At 33.6% G+C, this 20,869-nt stretch overlaps 1 protein-coding gene across 1 annotated transcript in view; it reads left to right on the plus strand.

Annotated features, from left to right (window-relative positions):
- Positions 1 to 735: 735 nt before the first annotated feature.
- Positions 736 to 20,869, plus strand: part of ASZ1 (ankyrin repeat, SAM and basic leucine zipper domain containing 1) — a 39,554-nt gene continuing 19,420 nt past the window's right edge. The window contains exons 1-6 of the mRNA XM_045564088.1: positions 736 to 872; positions 1,295 to 1,394; positions 5,381 to 5,503; positions 7,220 to 7,331; positions 19,340 to 19,451; positions 19,996 to 20,130. Coding sequence (XP_045420044.1) covers positions 768 to 872; positions 1,295 to 1,394; positions 5,381 to 5,503; positions 7,220 to 7,331; positions 19,340 to 19,451; positions 19,996 to 20,130 — 687 coding nt within the window. The 5' untranslated portion in view covers positions 736 to 767. The remainder of the gene's footprint in view (positions 873 to 1,294; positions 1,395 to 5,380; positions 5,504 to 7,219; positions 7,332 to 19,339; positions 19,452 to 19,995; positions 20,131 to 20,869) is intronic.

Consider the following 20,869-nt stretch of genomic DNA (forward strand, 5'->3'; position numbering starts at 1 on the left):
CTTGAACATCTAACTACCTACTTGACAGCTACACTTGGCTGTTGGTTTTGAATATGTTAATTCTGAGATGCTCATGAAATCTTCAAGTTTATCCTTTGGTCTTCCCCATCTCAGTAAACAGAACCACTACTTAGCTGTTCAAACGAAAAACCTCTACGAAAGAACTAGAATGAAATTTAAAGGAAGAATTCTTTTGCGGACGGTATTTCTCCTTGCCCTTTGTCGGCTCTCATTTGTGTGACGGCTTCTGGAATGTGTGGGCCATGCTCCTTAGGGGTGTATTTTGGCCAGGAGGAGTCCCTCTCCCAAGGGACACGTTTGACAGTGGGCTTGGCAGGGGGCGGGAGAAGGGGATGGCCGGGGGAAGGCTAGTCTTATTTGGCATTAAATCCCATTCTGCTCCCGCCACAAGTAAGGCATTCCCTGAAGAGTAAGAACCTCATTAAGCAAATACTCTAAAAAAGAATGAAGGTGAGTCCCTGAAAGGAATTGGAGGCACCAGCCAGGAGCCTGGCACGAGAACTTTGTCAGCCCGGTGGGCCCCCTCAGACACGCCAGATTTCCACCTCGGGTGGCAGAAGTTTGGAGGCAGCGGGGAGGCAAGAGTCCTGCATCTACGCGCCTGCGCCAGAGGTTCCCAAGGCCCAGGCCCTCGCGTGTCGCTCCTTCCCGTGCAACCATTCCCGCGCAGCCTTGCGCTCCCCCAGTGCGCAGGCGCCGGGAGAGCCGGCGCACGCGCGGTGCGAGTAGGGAGCTTCCTGGCAGGCATGGCGTCCGGCGCGCTACGCGGCCTGGCAGTGGCCGGAGGAGGCGAGAGCAGCGACAGCGAGGATGACGGCTGGGAGATCGGGTATCTCGACCGGGTGTCTCAGGTAGCGGAAGAGGCCTTGTCTTGACCGCACCTCCCATCGGCCTCCCCTGGCCCTCGAAGGCAAAGCCTAGCCTTGTTGAACCCTCTTCCTTCCTCGCGCGTTTCCCTTTTTCCCAGTGGTAATATGGGCGTTTGGACTTAAATCCGCAGAATTTTCTCTTGTTCCCCTATTGTGATTTCCATCAGATGCGCTTCTTTAGATCATCGTAGCTGTGCACTTGGGTTTGGATCCGCCGTTTCCCATTTCCCTTTAAAGATAATTTTAGACATGAATTCTTTACAAACTTTGCATATTGGCCGAAACCAAACCAAAAAAAAAAAAAAAAAATCCTATATACCTAACCAAACATGATTGTTTCCTGATGCAGTGGAAATGAAAATATGCATAACAAGATTTAAAAAAAAAACTTTCTGTTTTTTTAGAAATTAAAAGGGCCATTACCTGGTGAAGAAAAGAGTGAAACATTTAAGAAAGCATTGACCACAGGAGATATTTCATTGGTCCAGGAGCTCCTAGATTCTGGTGAGAGACAAAGGAACACAATTGCCCTTATTTTAGTTACTTTCTTAATGCAAATACGATGAATGTTAATATATCAGTTGTCCTACACATATATCTTAGTTGACTTAGTTGTCTGCCTTATTTTCTTCTTTCATCCTTATGTTTGGAAGGCTACCCTAATTATCTTCCATTAGTTCTTACAACCTATTTAGGAGGCTTACTCTGACTAATCCTACCCCACCCTGATCACTTTTACTTTACATTACTTGGCTATAATATATTTCTCGAGAATTGTTTCTAGTCATGTACATTTTATTTTGTTTTATTTATTCTTTTCTCTCAAAATTCACATGTTGAGAGTCATGTACATTTTAGATATGTTCTTTCCCTCTGCTTTTTTGTTTTGTTTTGGTGGAATGAAGCCTGAGCTAGGAATCAGAATAAGTATCTGGATATTTGTTCCAGCTTTACTGCATACTCAGTGTTGTTCCTTGGGATAGTCACTTAAACTTCCAGAGCATCAATTTCTTTATGTACAGCATCATAATTCTGCTCTAGGCCCCTGATATTTTTTCGGTGGATTACATATTTTTTTCAATTACTTTCACATACAAATGTAAATTGTTGATTATAACAATTATCCAAAGGAGGAACAGGAATTTTCCATCTAGTTGCAGATACAAAACATTACTAATACAAAGTAGTTAGATGAGATTGTATGTGGCAAAATGTTTTTCTTCTATGCTAGAGACAATGCATGGCTTAGTGGAAAATAAACCATTTTGGAAACAAAACAGATCTGGATTTGATTCTGCCACTTGATGGCTCTATAATCTTGACTAGGTTACCAAACATTTCTAAGCTTCAATTTCTCCCTTTTTAAGATGAAGATGCATTATATTAAAGGGTCACTGGGGGAGGGGATTAAAATACATGAAGGACTTAGAACATATAGGCATTATGTGAATGTTAGCTGTTATTGTAACAAATGAGAAGGATCTTATAATTTTGTGGACAGTGAAACTTGAGTTTGTAATTGAGGAATAATAATGAATAAAATTTGTATTATATAAGTGGAAAGAGTCCTGAATACCTGATATGAATATATGTCTAGTGTACATAGTATTAGACAGGGTGGAATAGGCAGAAATTTGTTTTAGAAAAGAATTTGCCTTGGGAGTGGCAGGACTAGGTACAGTGAAGGTGATGAAAGTTCTTGAAGGATTAAGACTTGATATGATTGGTGGGCAAATATGGATTTTTCAGTCTCTTGGACAGAGCCTACTGCTATGTAGGTATTTAGTTAACCATTTGAAATTTGTTTTTAATTACAAAAATTTGAAAAGCTTTATTTTAAAAAATCAACAGTATAGGTATAAGTAGAAAGATACCATTGTCCCTGCTCTCACCCGTTAGTACTAATGTCTTACTTTCACAGGTAACTCCTGTTTTAGTATATTTCTTTCTAGATGTCATTATTTAACTCTTTTTAAAAGTATTTTTAATTTTTTACCTTTCAAAGTCATTCTTGCTTTTGAAACATATTTCTGCACCAATTGAAAACTTTAATTGAAAATGAAAGTATCCTTTTAGTCAACCACTGTTAATAGTTTGAAGATATCTCCAGTTTTTGTTATTCTGCTATGTACTAACATCTTCAGTTCTCTTTAAATTATTAAATATTCAGACATTCAGAGAGGTATGGAAATTTCTTTCCCTCCTTTGAGGTTATCACTTTTCTGTAGATATTGCTTATCATTCCTATGAATCTTTACATTTTGCTATATAGGTATATGTCCCTAAACAATATAGTGTTATTTTGAATGCCTTCACTGTCATTCCTTTTGAAACTTTTTTTTGCACTATGCCTGGAACATAATAGATGCTTAATACTTTAAGTATTAGAGGTGATGATTAGCAAGAATTTTTATGCTAAAATGCCACATTTTCTTCTCTTTTTCTTCACATTATTTCCATGCTACCTTTGCTGTCACAGTTTTAGCAATACTGTCAATAAAAGAATAATGAGCTGTGTGTGTTGGTGCATGCCTGTAATCCCAGCACTTTGGGAGGCTGATGCAGGAGGATTCCTTGATACTAGGAGTTTGAGAGCAACCTGAGCAACAAAGTGAAACCCCATCTCTACAAAAAATTATTCGATGTGGCACCCGCCTGTAGTCCCAGCTATGCAGGAGGCTGAGGCAGGTAGATAGCTTGAGTCCAGAAGTTTGAGGTTGCAGTGAGCTATAATGATGCCACTGCCCGCTAGCCCAGACAACAGAGGAAGAACCTGTCTAAAAAAAAGAATAATGAGAAAACAATGCTCTTTTCTCTGATCTTATTGATAGTCTTTCGATTGTAGCAGTTTAAAGAGGAAAATTTTTTAGAAAAGACAAGTTGGGCCAGCAGTATATATATGTACTAAGATGAATTAAGGTTACTTTCTCCTAGTGATTATCATGTACTGTATATTAATTAGTTAGGTGACTAGAATTGGACATATGTAGTCTTTCAGTGACCTAGTATTTTTACAGAAAAAAAAGTGATTCCCCCCAACCCGAGTTTGCATTTCCTCAGTGCCATGACCTCCATCTTTGCAGGTGGAACACTGTATAGCCAAAGACTATAGAATCTGTAATTTTTTTTTTATTCCAGCACCTTTATGCAGTCTGAAGAACCTGTAAATTTTAAGGTATTAAAGGCACGCACATGTTCAGTGCTGTTTCACATACAAGTTTTCCTTCTTTGAAACAGAAAAGTGTTCTGTTTTCTTTTCTTGAGGTTAGCACATCATTCTTGGGTTGAAGAGAGAGATTGCCACTACATCTTGATTCTTCAAAGAAAAGGCTTTACATACATTTAAAGAGTTGTGTTCATTGCCTTGTTGTATACTTGTCCTTGTGTCTCATCTTCTATGCTCCTCCTCAGTCCTAGATCTGATCCTAGATCAGTTCGGTCATTTTTTTTTACTTTTTATATTACCAAAGCAGTCAATGCTGTTGTGCAAGATCAGATGATTCCAAGGATTTGTACCCTTAATGATTTGAGGATTCCAAAGTTAGCTGACTCTTGTGCTTTCTTAACAGTTGTTATCTGTCTCTTCTTGTCCCATTTTGGACAGTAGCTATTTCAAACTCTATCCTACTCCTAAGGCCTGATATCTCATCTGTGCCCCACTTTATTTTAGCTCACTGCTTGTCAATCATTTGTCCAAGGTAGAACCTAATAGTTATTTTTGATTTGTTCTTTTCCATCACCCCTCCTCATCAAAGTAATTTTAAATTCTTATGACCTTGCCTTTAAAATATCCTTTTGTTTTACTTCCCCTCTCTCTCCACTGCCCTTGCTCTGATTTTTGTGTAAACTAGCCTCATAACTAGTCTCCCTGCCTCCTGTCCCATTCTCAACAGTGGTATCTATGTTGCCTTTATGATACAGATGTAATGATTTTGATTCCTGGATCACAAAGTATAGTCTGCACTTCCTAACAGAGCTTTCGTAATCTAACCCTAACTTATCTTTTTAGCTTCATGTTTTGTCAGTCACCCATGGATAAATTTAGTGTTGGGAAGGAAATTAAGGGTATCTTAGGGATACATGTGATATTTATGTACATAAATACCATAGAGATGTATGATATTGTCCAGGAATAATATTCTAATTTAAAAGACATTTTACCTCAGTTGAACCTTTCCCAACTCCCCTAGAGAGAAAAAGGTAGCATGTAGAAACTTGTTATAATATAGGTATTTTATATATTATATAATAAAACATTGGTCAAATCGGGTCCCTTGAAACATATTGCTTATAGTGAAATTGAAGTTAGCAAATTTTATTAAAGTCCTGATATAACTATTTTCTATTTTTCTGAAGCCATTATTACCAAAAAATTCCCTTGTAGAATAAAGTACATGGTGTGTTAGTATACACAGTACTTTAAGCATATTAAGGTGGCAGTGATTTCATTTGGTGGTAGGGTTTTTAAAAGCTTGTTTTTATATTGACAGGAATTAGTGTAGATTCCAGCTTTCAGTATGGATGGACTCCCCTTATGTATGCTGCTAGCATTGCCAATGTAGCGCTGGTTCGGGTCCTTTTGGACAGAGGTGCTAATGCAAGCTTTGATAAGGGTAAGATGTTTGAGGTAATTTAACTGATTATGTTTATGTTTACTGTGATTCTTTGATTCCCCAGCAGCTATTATACAAAGTAAAAAAAAAATAAAAAAGCAGTTTGAAAAAAACCTCTCTATTAGTTGTATTATGTAAGTAATATACAGAATAAAATTAGAATCTATACATGTTTTGAAAAACTGTCTTTCCAAAAAGACAGATTTCAGTTATTTTTATGGCTGGTTATGTTATAGACTTTTAACTTTTGTGCTAGAGGGTTTTGGTTATTTTTAAAGGAAAAAATACATTGAAAGAAACATCAAAAAGCTTATAATTTTGTGGAAAATTACTTGAAAATCAGTCTGGAATTTTAAACTCAACTCTGAATTATATCATTTAAAGTTGTTTCAAAGGTAGTTTATGAAATTTGTATATTTCTGTTTTTGTTACTAAATAATTTCCAACCAATAGTGCTTTGAGTGCTTTTAATATAAGTATATGAGCAAATCCAGTTTAATTATTATATTGAATTACCGATTACTTATTTTTAACATATTTTAAGCAGGTAATTAAATTCACTTCATAATTCAGGTGTAGGTTTCATTTTAGAATTAATTTTCATGTAAATTTTGTATCTACATTAGATACTTGTAAAACCATTTCTATTCTGTTTTCCCATTTATATATTTTACATAGTTTTTTGTCTTATCAACAGTTTCATGTTTAGTCTGCTGTGCTTTGTTTTTCTTTTGATTACATCATTTTAAAATATCACTCAATGAAAACTATACTTAGGATTGAGAGTTTTAAAAGTGTATAACATATTCTTCTCAAAAAATTGATTAATAGTGTTTCTGCTTCTCCCTCCTTCTAATCAGAGGGATACTTACAGGTAAAAAACACTTTATATTTTTCACATAAATTCTTTTGTTTGCCACAAAATATCCCTATCAGATAAAGAGGGCAGATACTACCTTCGTATCTGTAAATTAGGCCTAATGAGATATTAAGACATCACTGGAGTCAGTTTCTCTGTAGCAAAACTGGGACTAGAATCTTTATGCTTTGTCAGTATTGAGCACTAATGTGAACCACAGCTGTGGTGACCTATTTTGAATTCCTGAGTTTTAATTGAGAAGTGTTTTTTGTTTGTTTTTAATCCACTCTTATCTCCATTAACATCATAGGAGCCAAGAGAAGAAGAGTTTTAGGAAACAGTGAGTTCACAGAGATAAAATAGAAAATGATTGAAAAAAATCAATGATGTGGTAATTAGAGCAGTTTCAGTAGTGTAGTGTATAAGCCAGATTGCAGGAGTTGTCAAGTGGGTGAGAAGTAAAGAAATGAAACCAGAAAATATAGATCATTGTTTTCCAATCATGAGTTCTGCAAGGCAATTTTAATTGACCAAAAACTATTCAAATCTAGACAGTGTGACTGCAGAGTCCATGTGTTTACCCACTTTCTGTTCTCCCTTGAAGAAACGGGAATAGGGGAAGGAAATTAATAAATCAATTGTAGATATAATTTGGAGAGTAAAGAGATTCTTCCCTGATCTCACTTTTTGATAAAGGAAGACTTAAAGTTATCTGCTAAGTGTGAGAGATTTGGAAAGAGGTTATAGAATTTAAGAGTACTATAAATATTTAGAATGTTTTGAATGGTAAAAAAAAGTCAATTATATGCACTTCTTGACATGTGAAGGATTTTTCCTAACTTTTCCCTTTACTATAGATAAGCAAACTATTTTGATAACTGCATGTTCTGCTCGTGGCTCAGAGGAGCAGATCTTGAAGTGTGTAGAGCTACTACTTTCAAGAAACGCTGATCCCAATATTGCTTGTAGGTAAGAGACTTTATATATATTAAAAAATGTTGAAGATACTTTTGATTATTAACCTATTAAAAATCATGAACAATGTCTGGTTATTTGATCAAATAGTTGATGAATGAAAATAGGTCATAAGGTCATGGTTCCAATTCTATAAGATTATCAAAGGAAGGGGCTATCATGAAGATAGTCTTTCAAGTTTTAATTTTTAGAGGAATGTCATAAGAATTTGGAATGAGATGGAAAGGAGGACAATGAACTATCATTTCTTGCCACCAAGGGAAGGCAGGGAAAATCAACCCACCCATTCAGCAAATTGTTAGCATCAGAGTACCTAGAATATTCCTGTTGGGATTTCTCATTGTTTTACAGATCTGTGAATTGAATTCTAACCTTTTCCTAGAGTCCACAACTTTTTTTTTCTTTTTTTGCCTTGAAAATATTCTTCAGTCACCTGTTCAGTCCATGGAAGAGAAAGCTCTTTATCAGTTTCCCCTCAGAGAAGCCTAAGAAAAACCTTATACCTTTTGGGGGTTGGCCTTTTTCAAAAAATTGTATTAAATAAGTAAAATTTTTATTTTATGATGGTGAACATTTAATATTCAAATTTATTACATAAATAGATTAAAAGAGAACTTCTCCTCTGCTTAGAAGTTTATGTTGTTCCCAAATTTTATATCTAAGTCAACATTCAAATCTGCTGATACTATTTGGATGCCTGGGTGTCAGTGTTTTTCGCAAAAATATCTTAGCTTCTTCCAACATTTCTTTTGTTTGTTTCATCCTGAAAATGGCTGATTAAAAAAAACATCAGTTTAATGCAGTGTCATTAAGGTGTCTCCATCTGCCATCATTGTCATGACAGGCATCTTCTAAATTTTGGATTGGTGCCTCAGTTCTGAAAATTCACGTCTATTATCTCTTCAGATACTACATATACCCTATTTACTCTCCTTCTAAGCCTCTGATTGTGTATCCATTAGATCTTCTCACTGTATTCCCTAATATTTCTTTTTTATTTTCCAACATTTTGTGTCATTGTGCCACTTTCTTGATAATAGCTTCTGATCTGCCTTTTAGGTCACTAAATCTCACTTCACCTTCTAATATGTCATTAAACTCATCAATTGAGTTCATAATTTCAGCTAATTTTTTTTTACTTCTAGAACTTCCGTTTGATTTTTTTGTTAAATTGCAGTGTCACTTTTTATTCCCTGATGTAACTGAGTCCAAGCTCATACCACTTGCCACATGACAGCCGATAAGTTGAGACAAGGTACTGGGGCAAAGACAGTGACTTTTATTCAAAGAGCCACCAAACCGAGAAGATGCAGGATTAATGTCCTAAAGAACCATCTTAAGTTAGCATGAACTTTAGGCTCCTTTTTATATCAAAGGAAGGGGGAAGAGGAGAGGACTTGGAAGAGGTAACCAAGGACTGCAGACATCTGGGCCTCAGCAAGGGTTCGAGGAGCTTTTAAAACTTTTTGTTCTTGGTCAGTTAACTTTGGAGGATGTAGGTCAGGTCACAATGTTCCTATAAATCTTTACCATAGCATTGTTACTTGTGTGCATACTTTCCTTATCTCCCCGGGAGTTAGTTTTGGGAAAGGGACGGTTATCATCTTTCTTGTAGAGTTGAACCACAAACTAAATTCTTCCTATAATTAGCTGGCCTACGTGCAGAGCTAAGCAGAAGCTTTTAACCTAAAGGATATTACCACAGAGGGTCAGAGGCGGGATGGAGCTAGTCGTGTTAAGCTTCGCTTCTACTGTTACACTGAAAATATTTTCAAACTCAAAACCATCTTTAATATGGTAAACATGTCACCTAGATAGAATAGTTCCAATATCTTAAGTCTTTTGGGTTTGTTTCTGTTAGCAATGTTTCTCATGCTTCTCATTCATGACTAGGTGCTAGTCATTAGATTTAAAATCTTGTAAGAATAATATGAGGGCTAGGATGATCCATCAGAGAGGATTTTTTGTATATTTCTTGAGGCCCTATCAGTCCAGGATTCATGTAATCTTAAATTCAGGTATTGTGGTTCCCTGGACCATTTTAGGGGTGTAAACATAAAGAGTTTATTTATTTCTGGTTAATCCTTATGCTGAGGGTAGAGCCCTTTGAATACCTGCTGAAAGTGTTTTAAATACAGTTTATCAAACTCCATACCTTGTATAAGTTCACAGCTTTGAATTCATTCCTCTTGATTTTGAAGGCCACCAAAGCCGTAGTTCATTTTTCCACTGGGTTCTTCCAGACTGACAAATACCCTCATGGCAAAAGCAACTCTGAATGCTAAGTTTAGCTCTCTGGCCTTTTGCCATCTAGATTTTAATAGTTTCTCAGCATCTTAGATCTTCAGTTTTTAAGAAATTGAAAAAAATTTTTCACCTAGCTGTTTTAGATGCCTTCACAATTTTGGTCCAAATTATCTAACATGCCATTACTAGAAATAGAAATCAGCATCTTCTAAATTTTTTAATTGTTTGCTTATTTATAATTGTTTTTCTGTCAGCTCTGTCATTCTTTGTTTTCCATGCAGACTTCTTTTTAAAAATCTTGTTTAAAATGGCTTTGGAAATAGCATTGACTTAATATTTCATGGACAACTTTCCACATTAGTATATATAGATCTACCTTGTTCTTTTATTATTTTTTCTTAACTTCTTTTATTTTCATTTTCCTTCTTGTGAGACTAATGCTTAAGAACTGACAACTTGAAAGCTGTTTTTAAATTAACTCTCAAGGACACAAATCACATCTTATGTTTCTCTTCAATCTTGTTACTGACAATACTTAGCACAGTGTACTTTGTCTAGCAAATATAGAAATTTAATACTGGTGTGTTTATTTTGGCTTTAGTATTTGTTTTGGGGGTTAGGTTTTTTACTTTGTTTTTAAATGAAACATTTATTGAATATTTGCTGTGTACCAGGCACTGTGTTAATTGCTTTTAAATATGTTGTCTAAATCCTTAAAACTCAGGGGTTGATGATGTTTTTACAGAACAGAAAATTGGCACTCAAGTATTTAAGTGCCTTTGAATGTAGCAGAGATTTGATAAGGGTATTTATAATAGTTTAATCCGAACAGGATCCACCAGTAGAATGTATTTATATTCCTCATCTTGTCTGTCTACATTGAGGGTTTTTTTCAACATACACCAGTTTAAACAGCATTACTTTTCTAATTGTTGCAAAACATATGTTTATGTTAAACTGCCTATATCTATGGATTTTGGGGCTTTCTTTTCTGTCCCTTTTCCTAAATTATAGTATCATGTACGAGGATAATGCTTTAAATAGTATTTATATAACCCCTACAAATAATGAATTCAAATATTATAAATAGTATTCATATAAAAATATGAATATTTTGACTTAAAAAGTCTACAAACTGGAAAGGGAAGTATGTGAACAGAAAAATGTTACCATTTTAGTTGAAAACAAGGTGGCCTTTGATAAAATTAATTGGAACTTCATATAGCATAGGCTTTGCATTCCTTATTTTCTTTTTATGTTAATACAATAAAAATGATATAAATTAGTAACATAAAGGTCCATATTATATTATTTAGATTATTGCATTCACGACAAAATTGAGACCCTTTTCAATTTAGCCTTAAATTTGGAGTTGACATTTTTATTGTTAGAGTAATAATTAGCCTTTTAAAAGTACATGCAATTAACATTTCTGGTTTTAGAAATTGTGGGTTTTTCCCCCCCCAATATGCTAAATCCTCATATTTTTCCGGCAGAGGACTTTGTTGTATTCAGATTGTTCAGTTATAAGATAAGGGCTTTTCAAAGTGATGTGGCATTTTAATTTCAACAGATATTTTATTACTATTGATAAGACAGCACACATTAACTAACGCCCAAGGTTTTGACGTAATCATTGTGTGATTGTTAACTTGTTGAATGTTATTGCATGTTTTAGTAAACAGAAGATACCTTGGGAAAAATGTTGCTTTCTTTCTCAGAATATAAATTTAGTTGTAAATGTCACTAGAGCAGTTTGATAGATTGAGGTATAATTTTGGGTTATCATAGTAACTTATTTTCTAGTTGTAAGTATGTGACATATCATTTGTTGCTATGAAAACAGACTAAAGTCACAAAAATATTCTCACAGAAAGAATTTTTTAAATAGCTTATTTAGAGACATTACTAGAAATTGTCATTTATAATTTTTCTTTCTAGCCCTTTTAAACCTGTAAATAGTCAATACATTTTTGTTGTGAGATATTAAAATAATATAGAAGTCTATGTAGTAAATCATGAGTCTTCTTTGACTAAAGAAATTCCTTAAATTCTCTGCCTCAGTTTGATAAATGTTCCCAATCCTTTTTATTCAGTATATTTACATATACCTTCACACACACACACACACACACACACACACATACATATACATATACTTCTTTTCACTTGAAAATGTGTTTGGGATCTTTCTTTGTCAATATATAATAAGTTTACCTCAATTTAATAGCTGCATAGTATTCCTTATTAATGCACTGTAATTTATTGAACCATTAGCATATTGATAACATTTGTTTGTATTAATTTTTACATTCTTGTGTGATGTGGTGGTTAAGAGTACTGTCTCATGAACCAGACTGCCAAGGTTTGAATCCAAGCATTATCATTTACTAGCTTTGTAATTCGGGCAAGTTATTCATCTTTTCAGTTTCATTTTTATAATATAGGAATAAATACATCACTCACATCATGAAGTTGTTTTGTGTTTAGAGCAGTGCCTAGCTGTAGAGTAAGCACTCAAATGTTTTCCATAACATTGATGATAATATTCTTGGTTCATATTAATTCTGTGGAAGACTTCTAGGATTAGAATTTTCAAAAGATTTGCACATTTATTTTTTTTCCTGGTTATTTCCTTTATTTCTGTTGGGAATTTATTCTTTCTGGAATCTTAAATGCTCCATTTCACATCAGATTATTCCAGAGCTCATGCTACAACAAAAACAACAAAAAATACTAAGCATTTATTTTAGTCCAACTGAAAACAATATGTGTACAACCTTTTGACAATCAGTGATTCTATATTAATATATACAATAATATTCACCCTTTCAAGTACAAGTCAGTGTTTTCAGTGTATTCACAAAGATGTGCAACCATCACCACTAACCAATTTCAGAATATTTTCTATTTTATATGATTTATGTGTATCTTCTTTGGAGAATACCTATTCAGACCCTTTGCCAATTTATTTTTGTTTTTATAGATTTAGGGGGTACAAGTGCAGTTTTGTTATATAGATATATTGAGTAGTGGTGAAGTCTGAGCTTTTAGTGTGCTCATCACCTGAATAGTGTACCTTGTACCCAATAGATAATTTTTCATCCTTCACCCTCCTCTCACCTTTTGGAGTCTCCAATATCTATTATTCCATTCTATTGCCTGCATACCCATCGTTTAGCTCCCACTTACAAGTGAGAATGTGTGGTATTTGATTTTCCCTTCCTGAGTTATTTCACTTCAGATAATGGCCCCTAGTTCCATCCAAGTTAATGCAGAGGACATTATTTCATTATTTTTTATGACTGAGTAGTATTCCATGGTGTATATATACAACATTTTCTTTATGTAGTCATCAGTTGATGTATATTTAGGTTGATTCCGTATCTTTGCTATTGTGAATATACTGTGATAAACATACAGGTACAGGTATCTTTTTGATAAGATACCCAGTAGTGGGATAGCTGAATTGAATGGTGGATTTGTTTTTAGTTTTTTGAGAACTCTCCATACTGTTTTCCATGAGGTAGGAAAATTTATCTTCCTACCAACAGTGTATAAGTGTTCTCTTTTCTCTCTCTTGACAATATCTGTTGGTTTTTTGACTTTTTATCAGTGGCCATTCTGACTGGAGCAAGATGGTGTCTCATTGTGGTTTTAATTTGCATTTCTCTGATTATTAGTGATATTGAGCATTTTTTCATGTTTTTTGGCCATTTGTGTGTCTTCTTTTGAAAAAATATCTGCTCATGTCGTTTGCTCAGTTTTTGATGTTTTTTGTTTCTTGTTGTGTCATTTTTTCACAGAATTAGAAAAAAACAAGCCTAAAATTCATATGGAACTGAAAAAGAACCCATATAGCCAAAACAATCCTAAGCAAAAAGAACAAAGCTAGAGGTATCACATTACCTGACTTCAAATTATACTACAAGGTGATAGTAACCTAAATAGCATGGTACTGGTATAAAAATAGACACATAGATGAATAGAACAGAATAGAGAATCCAGAAATAAAGCCACATACCTACAACCAATGATCTTTGACAAAGCAGGTTTGCACGTTTAAAATCTTGCAAGGTACATCTAAACTGTCTTCCAAAAAGTTTTTTCAAGTTTACATATGTAGACCATGTGAAAGCGCATCCATTTTTTTGCATCCTTGCCAAATGTTATTAGGCTTTATGACTATCCAGCAATCTGATGGATAAAAAATGAGCATGTTACAGTTTTTGTTATTTTTCTGATATTTAATTCGTTTGAACATTGTTCCTTATGTTTTTAGCCTTTTATGTATTTTTTATAAATTACCTGTTCATATAGTGTGCTCATTTCTAAATTTACGTCTCTGTCTTTTTTGTTTTTGGTTCTTGAGATGGGTTCTCACTCTGTTGCCTGGGATAGGGTACAGTGGCATCATCATCACTCACTGCAACCTCAAACTCCTGGGCTCAAGAGATCTTCCTGCCTCAGCCTCCCGAGTAGCTGGGACTACAGGCTTAGGCCACTGCACCTGGCTAAAATTTTTCTATTTTTGGTAGAGACAAGGTCTCACCTCTTTTTTTATCTGCACATAGGAGCTGGTTTTATCTTTGTTACCAGTTTTACATGCATGCAAACAGCTACAAATATCTTAGTGTTACTTTCTGTATTTAAGGCATGCATTAATATTGCTGTTCAGGTAACTGGAAATCTACTTTGTCCTTTTAAAAGCACAAAAGAGAGGATAAAGGTGGGAAAAGCTAGTTGATGGAAAGTTCTTAACACTAGTCTTTCAAAACACATGCACAGAAACCAAGACAAAAAAAAAAACTTCCAAATTCTGACTTGACTTTTGCCTTACTAGTGTCTGGTACATGGTAGGAAATTACTACTTTTAAATTGAACTCAGTTCTCCATCAAATAGACTGCCTTTTCATAAATCTCGTTGATTATAATAATGTTATATACATTGATTATGTTAAAATTATGCTACTGCCTCATAAAATTAGTTCATTTGAGAATTTCATATTTTATCAGTCAATATATACCAAAAATTGTATTAAGAGTAAAGTTTTGGTCTTTAATTAAATTTTTCTTTTTGCCTTCTATTTTTTGGAACATATTTATCACACTTATTTTAAAGTGTGTTTCTGATAACATCTATAGGACTATTTATATTATCTGTTTTCTTTTCTTTCAGTCACTTGATTCTGTCTCCTAGAATGCCTGGTAATTTTTTATTGAATGTTGGATATTATGTATAAACACTTTACAGGTGTGTTTGCTTTCAGAAGATATTTAATATTCTTCTGACTGATATTTAGAACAAGGGCAGACCACCTTGGTCTAATCAGGGATTAAGATGGTTCAGGAATGGGTTTCAGGATTAGTTTATTTCCTGTATAGCCTTTCAGTATAGTGCTATCAGTTCAAACTTTGGGTATTCACCTGAGCAACTCTCCTTTTGAGGCTCATGAATGCCAAATTTTTATTTCTTCAACTTTTTGGGAATGCTGAAAGTGAAAGCCCTCTTGGCAGCTGGTTTCAGCTTAGCGTTTGTAGTCTCCCTCTCTTCTCCTACTGCTCCACTTCCATCACACACACACACACACACACACACACACACACACTTTTTACAGTTTAGGAATCTGCAAATGCTTTGAAGGCAAAAGCTCATCAGAAGATCACTTCACTTCTCTGCAGGGTCACTTTTCTGTTATTTTCTTTTTTCTAGATTCTTGATCTTTGAAGTTCTCAGTGCTTAGGTAGCCCTGACCAATTTTTGTATGTCTAGCCCCATGAGAAGGCCTAAAAGTACTGCTTTCTGCTAATGCCACCTAGGATTTGACAAATATCTCAAGGGAAAAAGTGACAGAGGATGTAGGACTCAGTTCAACGAATGCTTCTTTTCTTTCTTGGATCTTGGCTTCTCATGTTCTGGCAGCCTTGGTTTTTCTACTGTGCCTTCAAACATATTTTGTATTTTATTAGCTTTTACAGCCTCTGTCAGTGGAAGGTTTAATCTAATAAAACTATTCTGATAGCTGGAAATGGATGTCCAATTCCTAGCATTTTATCATTGCCAAAATTTCTTTTATCAGAGTTGTTTCATTTATCTCCCAACTATAAGCTCATTGTTTTAAGCAGATTAAAAACAGAGTAGATAATACTGAACCGTTCATAAAAATATGACATGAAGACAAATCAACCATTTTACCCTTAGTACAGAGAAGGGATAAATACACCATTGTAAAGGTATATTTTTTCTGTCAAATTGAGAGTTTTGTTTCTGCTTTTATTTGTATGCCCCCTAGTGGGGATTTTATTGAAATGAAATAACCAGAAAGTAAGACTAATAAAAGGCTTTGTGTCATCCAGGAAAAAATTTTCATTATGGTTATATAATATACATAAACTTTACTTTTTTTAACCAACTCTTGACTGTTAAAAATTTTGAAGAAGTCTGGTAAAGAAAAAAAAACAATTATCACTAGCTTTTTAAACTTTTTTGTTAAACACTTAATATATGCTAAGCACTAGGAGATACAAGATGAAAGACCCTGTCCTCAAGAATTTGACAATACTGTGGAAGAGATTCCTAGACTATAGACATTTACAGCATATTAAAATTAGAGGTAGTAGAGGGTATTTCCGGGAACAGAGAGTGGAAAAACTTAACTGAGGTGGAGATGACAAATTATCTCTCAAACTTACTTTTGTATAATGAATAGGAGTTAGCCACCTGAAGACGGCAAACATGAATATATAGTTTAGAGGGAGGCGCATGTGCAGGCAGAGAAGGATGAGAAAGCATGTTTCATTCAGGTACTTGTAAATACTGTAAGCAGATCATGAGATACTGCAGTAGAAAGGAGGTCAGAATTCAGCAGTGGCTACAATAACCTGTGTAATCCATAAGAAAAAGTATGAATTTCATCCTGAAAGCTGTTGAACAATTTAAGGAGAAGAATGAACATAATAGTACTTTATAAAACTTATTCTGACATCAGGTTGAGGATGAATTAGAACCATAAGGTCCAGTTAAGGCCATTTGGCTCTTGCCAAAGCTGTGGGCTATGTATTCAGAATTGAAAATAACAAGTAGATTTGCTTGAATTTAAAGAACATTGGTTCCATTGTACCTCAAGATAGAATTTTCACATTTCATTTTTATTTAAAATTCTGATTATAAAAGGTTTCTGTTAAAATTTTGAAAAATTATGTAACTTAGAAAGTAAAAAGTCTTCCATTTTCCATACTCTATAGCACGTTGTTACATATTCTTGCAGGGTTTCTTCCATATGTTTGGGCTTTTGTTTTTCTTTGTTTTTAAATGGGGTTTATATTGTACTGCAATTGACTTCTTTTTAACTTAACTGTGTTTTATGGACACTGTACCAGCCAGTTTGTATAGATATATTTCTCTCTTTATAATGGCTATATAATATTCCACTGTATGGATGTGATATCATTACTTAACCCAGTATTTTATTGAAGAACATTTGGATTGTTCCCAAATTTTTAGTATTACAAAAAATACTATAATGAACATCTTTGGCAATTTGAGTAGATTTTCTATAGAACACATTCCTAAAGTGGATTGGACAAAACAAAGGTATATATATATATTTAGGATTGTGATAGGTCATGCCAACTTTTTCTCCTGAAAAAGTTGAATAAATTTATATTACCACCAACAGTATTTGAGAAGAGGTACATAGTGACGGCACTAGATATTTTTTTATGTTCTTAGTTTTCCAATCTGATTTGTAAATAATGATGCCTCATTTTACTTTGCATACTTTTCAATAATGTTTATTTGATTAGTTTCCCATATTTTTGTTAGTCCTTTACATTTCTTTGTATATTAACTGCCTGTGTCCTTTGCAATTTTTCTATTTGGTGGTTCACGTGTTTCTTGCTGATTTATATATACTTTTTGTATATTGGATCTTTTAGTTTTTATAATTGTTATATGTATTGAAGATGATATTTATTTTCTCCTTTTTTTAAAATTTTTTTGTGGAGACAGGGGTCTCACTATGTTGCCCAGACTGGTCTCAAACTCCTGACCTCAAACGATCCTCCCACCTCGGTCTCCCAAAGTGCTGGGATTACAGGCATGAGCCACACTGCGTCTGCCTACAAATGCTATTTCTAGTTTATTTTTGTTTATGCTTTAAAATTTTTTTATGTTGTGACTTTTAGGTATCTTTTGAGAAAAATCATCAGAAAGCTGACTTCCAAAAGAAGTGTTAGGCTCAGAGTTTAACAGATTACTTTTCTTAAACTTCCAAGGAATAGATTATATTAATACTGTCTAAATACAAAGAAAAAAAAGAATCCTTTTAATTCTTTTTTTATAAAGGATGTACAACACTGATTTCATCCAGTTAAAAATGATCCATTCCAAAAAGCCTTATAAATCAATCTCGGTTATGAACATACATACAAAAATCCTAAATTCTTAATGAAATGTCAGCAAATTTCATGTTTTTAGGAAATATTAAATGAATAATATACCATGATCAAATGGGATTCATATCACTATGGAAAAATATTCAATATTAGGGAAACAATTTCATAAATAGGTCAAGGGATTTTTTTAAAAAGATAGTTATCATTATAATAAATTCCAGAAGGGCATTTTATAAAAGTTAAGATCTATTTCTGATGTTTATAACCTTAGTAAAATTTGATTAAATGAGTAGTTCCTTAACTTCATAAATATATATACTATCTGAAGCCTAACCAAATATGTTTAATGGAGAAACAGTAGCAGTATTTCTATTACTGTCAGGAATAAGGCAAGATGCTTGTTATAAGCACTCTGTTTTTGCAAGAAAAGAAAACAAGATACAGTTAATAAAAATAGCTAATAATAACAGTATTTACTCTGTGCCTGGTATTCTTCTTATTACTGAACATTTTTATCTTATCACAGATTATGATAATATCACAAATAAGTGCCACAAATGTAGGAACCATTTTAATGTCCATATTAAAATTATAGAAACTGAGGCAGTGAGAGTTTAAGAAACTTATCTGAGGTTGGTTACACAGCCAGTAAATGTTGAAGGCTAGAGCTGAACCTAAGCAGACTGACTCCACAGCTGATACTCAAATCCAGAGGTTGACAGACCTCTCAAGTTTTATTGGAACACAGCCGTGCTCATTTGTTTAAGTATTGTCTATGACTACTTTCAAGCTGCAACAGCAGAGTTGAGTGATTGTGACAAATCTCTGTATGTACCACAGAACCTAAAATATTTACTCTTTTGCCCTTTACTCTTTGCCCTCTGTAATTTAATGACCCCTGATTTAAATTTATATTTTTATTTCAGCAATCTGTAAAATAAAATGTAATAAGCATTTAGTATGAGCAAATCTTGTGCTGGCAGGGATCTTATTTGTGTCATTCATCACTATATTCCCAGCATAAGCATATTGTGGGTACTCTGATAATTTTCTAGATGAATGTGTACATTTGTGAAACTTTGTATTACAACGGTGTGGCTCACTTAGTGATTTTGAAGATACCTTTTTTCACTAGAGGGTGCTGTGTAAGCATTCAATACTTTAAAAGTGTTATCTCTTTCACATCTACTTATTTACCAGAAGATTGGATTTTTAAATCACCTGCTTTATTAAAAGCTTTCATTTCTTTTTGTTTTCAAAGAAGTACTTAATGGTATTATGTGTGGTTAAATTAATGAAATTGAGTAGTTGTTAATAGCAGCATTAACACAAATGTTTCTTTTCTTCCTCCTGCTTAGGAGACTTATGACTCCAATCATGTATGCTGCTCGAGATGGTCACCCTCAGGTTGTTGCTCTCCTTGTTGGTCATGGAGCAGAAGTCAATACCCAGGATGAGAATGGTTATACCGTGAGAAACACTTATACAATGTTCCTTTTTAGTTCCATGACATCAATATTTTGTTTTTATCAGTAATCTACAAAAAGAATTTTAAGAAATAATAATTACAGATGGACTGGGATGTAATTACTGTTTGGTTTTAAAAAAAGCAATAGCTGAAATAGAAATAAAGGAATGAACTGACTCTTAGTCCTCCTTCCTGACAAAACAAGTAACAGACAACAAAGCCTGGACTCTAAAATATACATGGGAGTTCTTTTTTGAATTGAAAACACTTCAGTGATTAGCAGATAAATCATTTTCTTCCATAACATCAGTAACTGTATAAAAACATTGTTTGGATTTATAAAATCAGTGAGCATTGCAGTCTGCTTTGCAATTACAACTTTAGAAATATGTTTACATTACCTTGTGAAAGAAGAGATTGCATCATTCCATTAATTAACCATGTTCTCTTTTTTTATTGTGCCATAAATACTATTGAAAACTTTTTGTATCTGTCTCATATATATTCCTTTTCTTTAAACAATCTTCTTTTTCCCCCCACTTACAGGCTTTAACATGGGCAGCACGTCAGGGTCATAAAAATGTAGTTTTGAAGTTGCTTGAACTTGGAGCTAATAAAATGCTACAAACAAAAGATGGAAAGATACCAAGTGAAATTGCAAAAAGAAATAAACATCTTGAGGTATGCTTCTATATATTGAACTAATTTTTCTGTAACATGTCACATTATCATTTGTAGAACTTTTGTATTTTTTTTTATAATTTACAAGTGTAATTGTAATGTATCTGGCTAATTTAAATGTTTAAATATGCATTTTTCTTCCAGCCAGGTAATAAAAACTTTTGCTAGAGTATTCATCTTCTATTAAACAAAAGGTACTTATAATGTGGTAATTTAAAAGCTATATATAAGGGTAATAAAATCTTGTTCTAGTCCTAAGATTAAAATTATAGTAGACTATTTAAACATTTCAAACTGGTCTAGAATTTTAAAAATTAATTGCTGTATTGAAAAAGCTTGTAAAATGTCAAAATGTGAACATGTATGTAAAACATCATTTTATAATTTTAATTAATAGATATTAGACAATCTAAAAATTAAATCCTTTAAACAACATTTACTCCTATACATGTGACAAGGTAGGTATATGATAAAGTGATAATATACTTGGGAATATGATCTACTGTCATTTAGATGTTAAGCTCAATAATAAATTATTACATATACTAAATTACTGTATTGATACAAACTTTTGGACTGAACATTAAAGCTTTAGCCAGAAAGTCTGTAATTTCTAAGCAAGGATCATATAGTACAATAGTAAAACTAAATGATTTAGTTCAAGAGTTTGTTACACCAAGTTTCTGAATTTTAAAGCATGTGTAATTTCAAAGATTCCATCATATAATCATCAAACCAT

This window comes from Lemur catta, chromosome 11 (assembly GCF_020740605.2).
Source record: "Lemur catta isolate mLemCat1 chromosome 11, mLemCat1.pri, whole genome shotgun sequence".
Lineage (NCBI taxonomy): Eukaryota > Metazoa > Chordata > Mammalia > Primates > Lemuridae > Lemur > Lemur catta.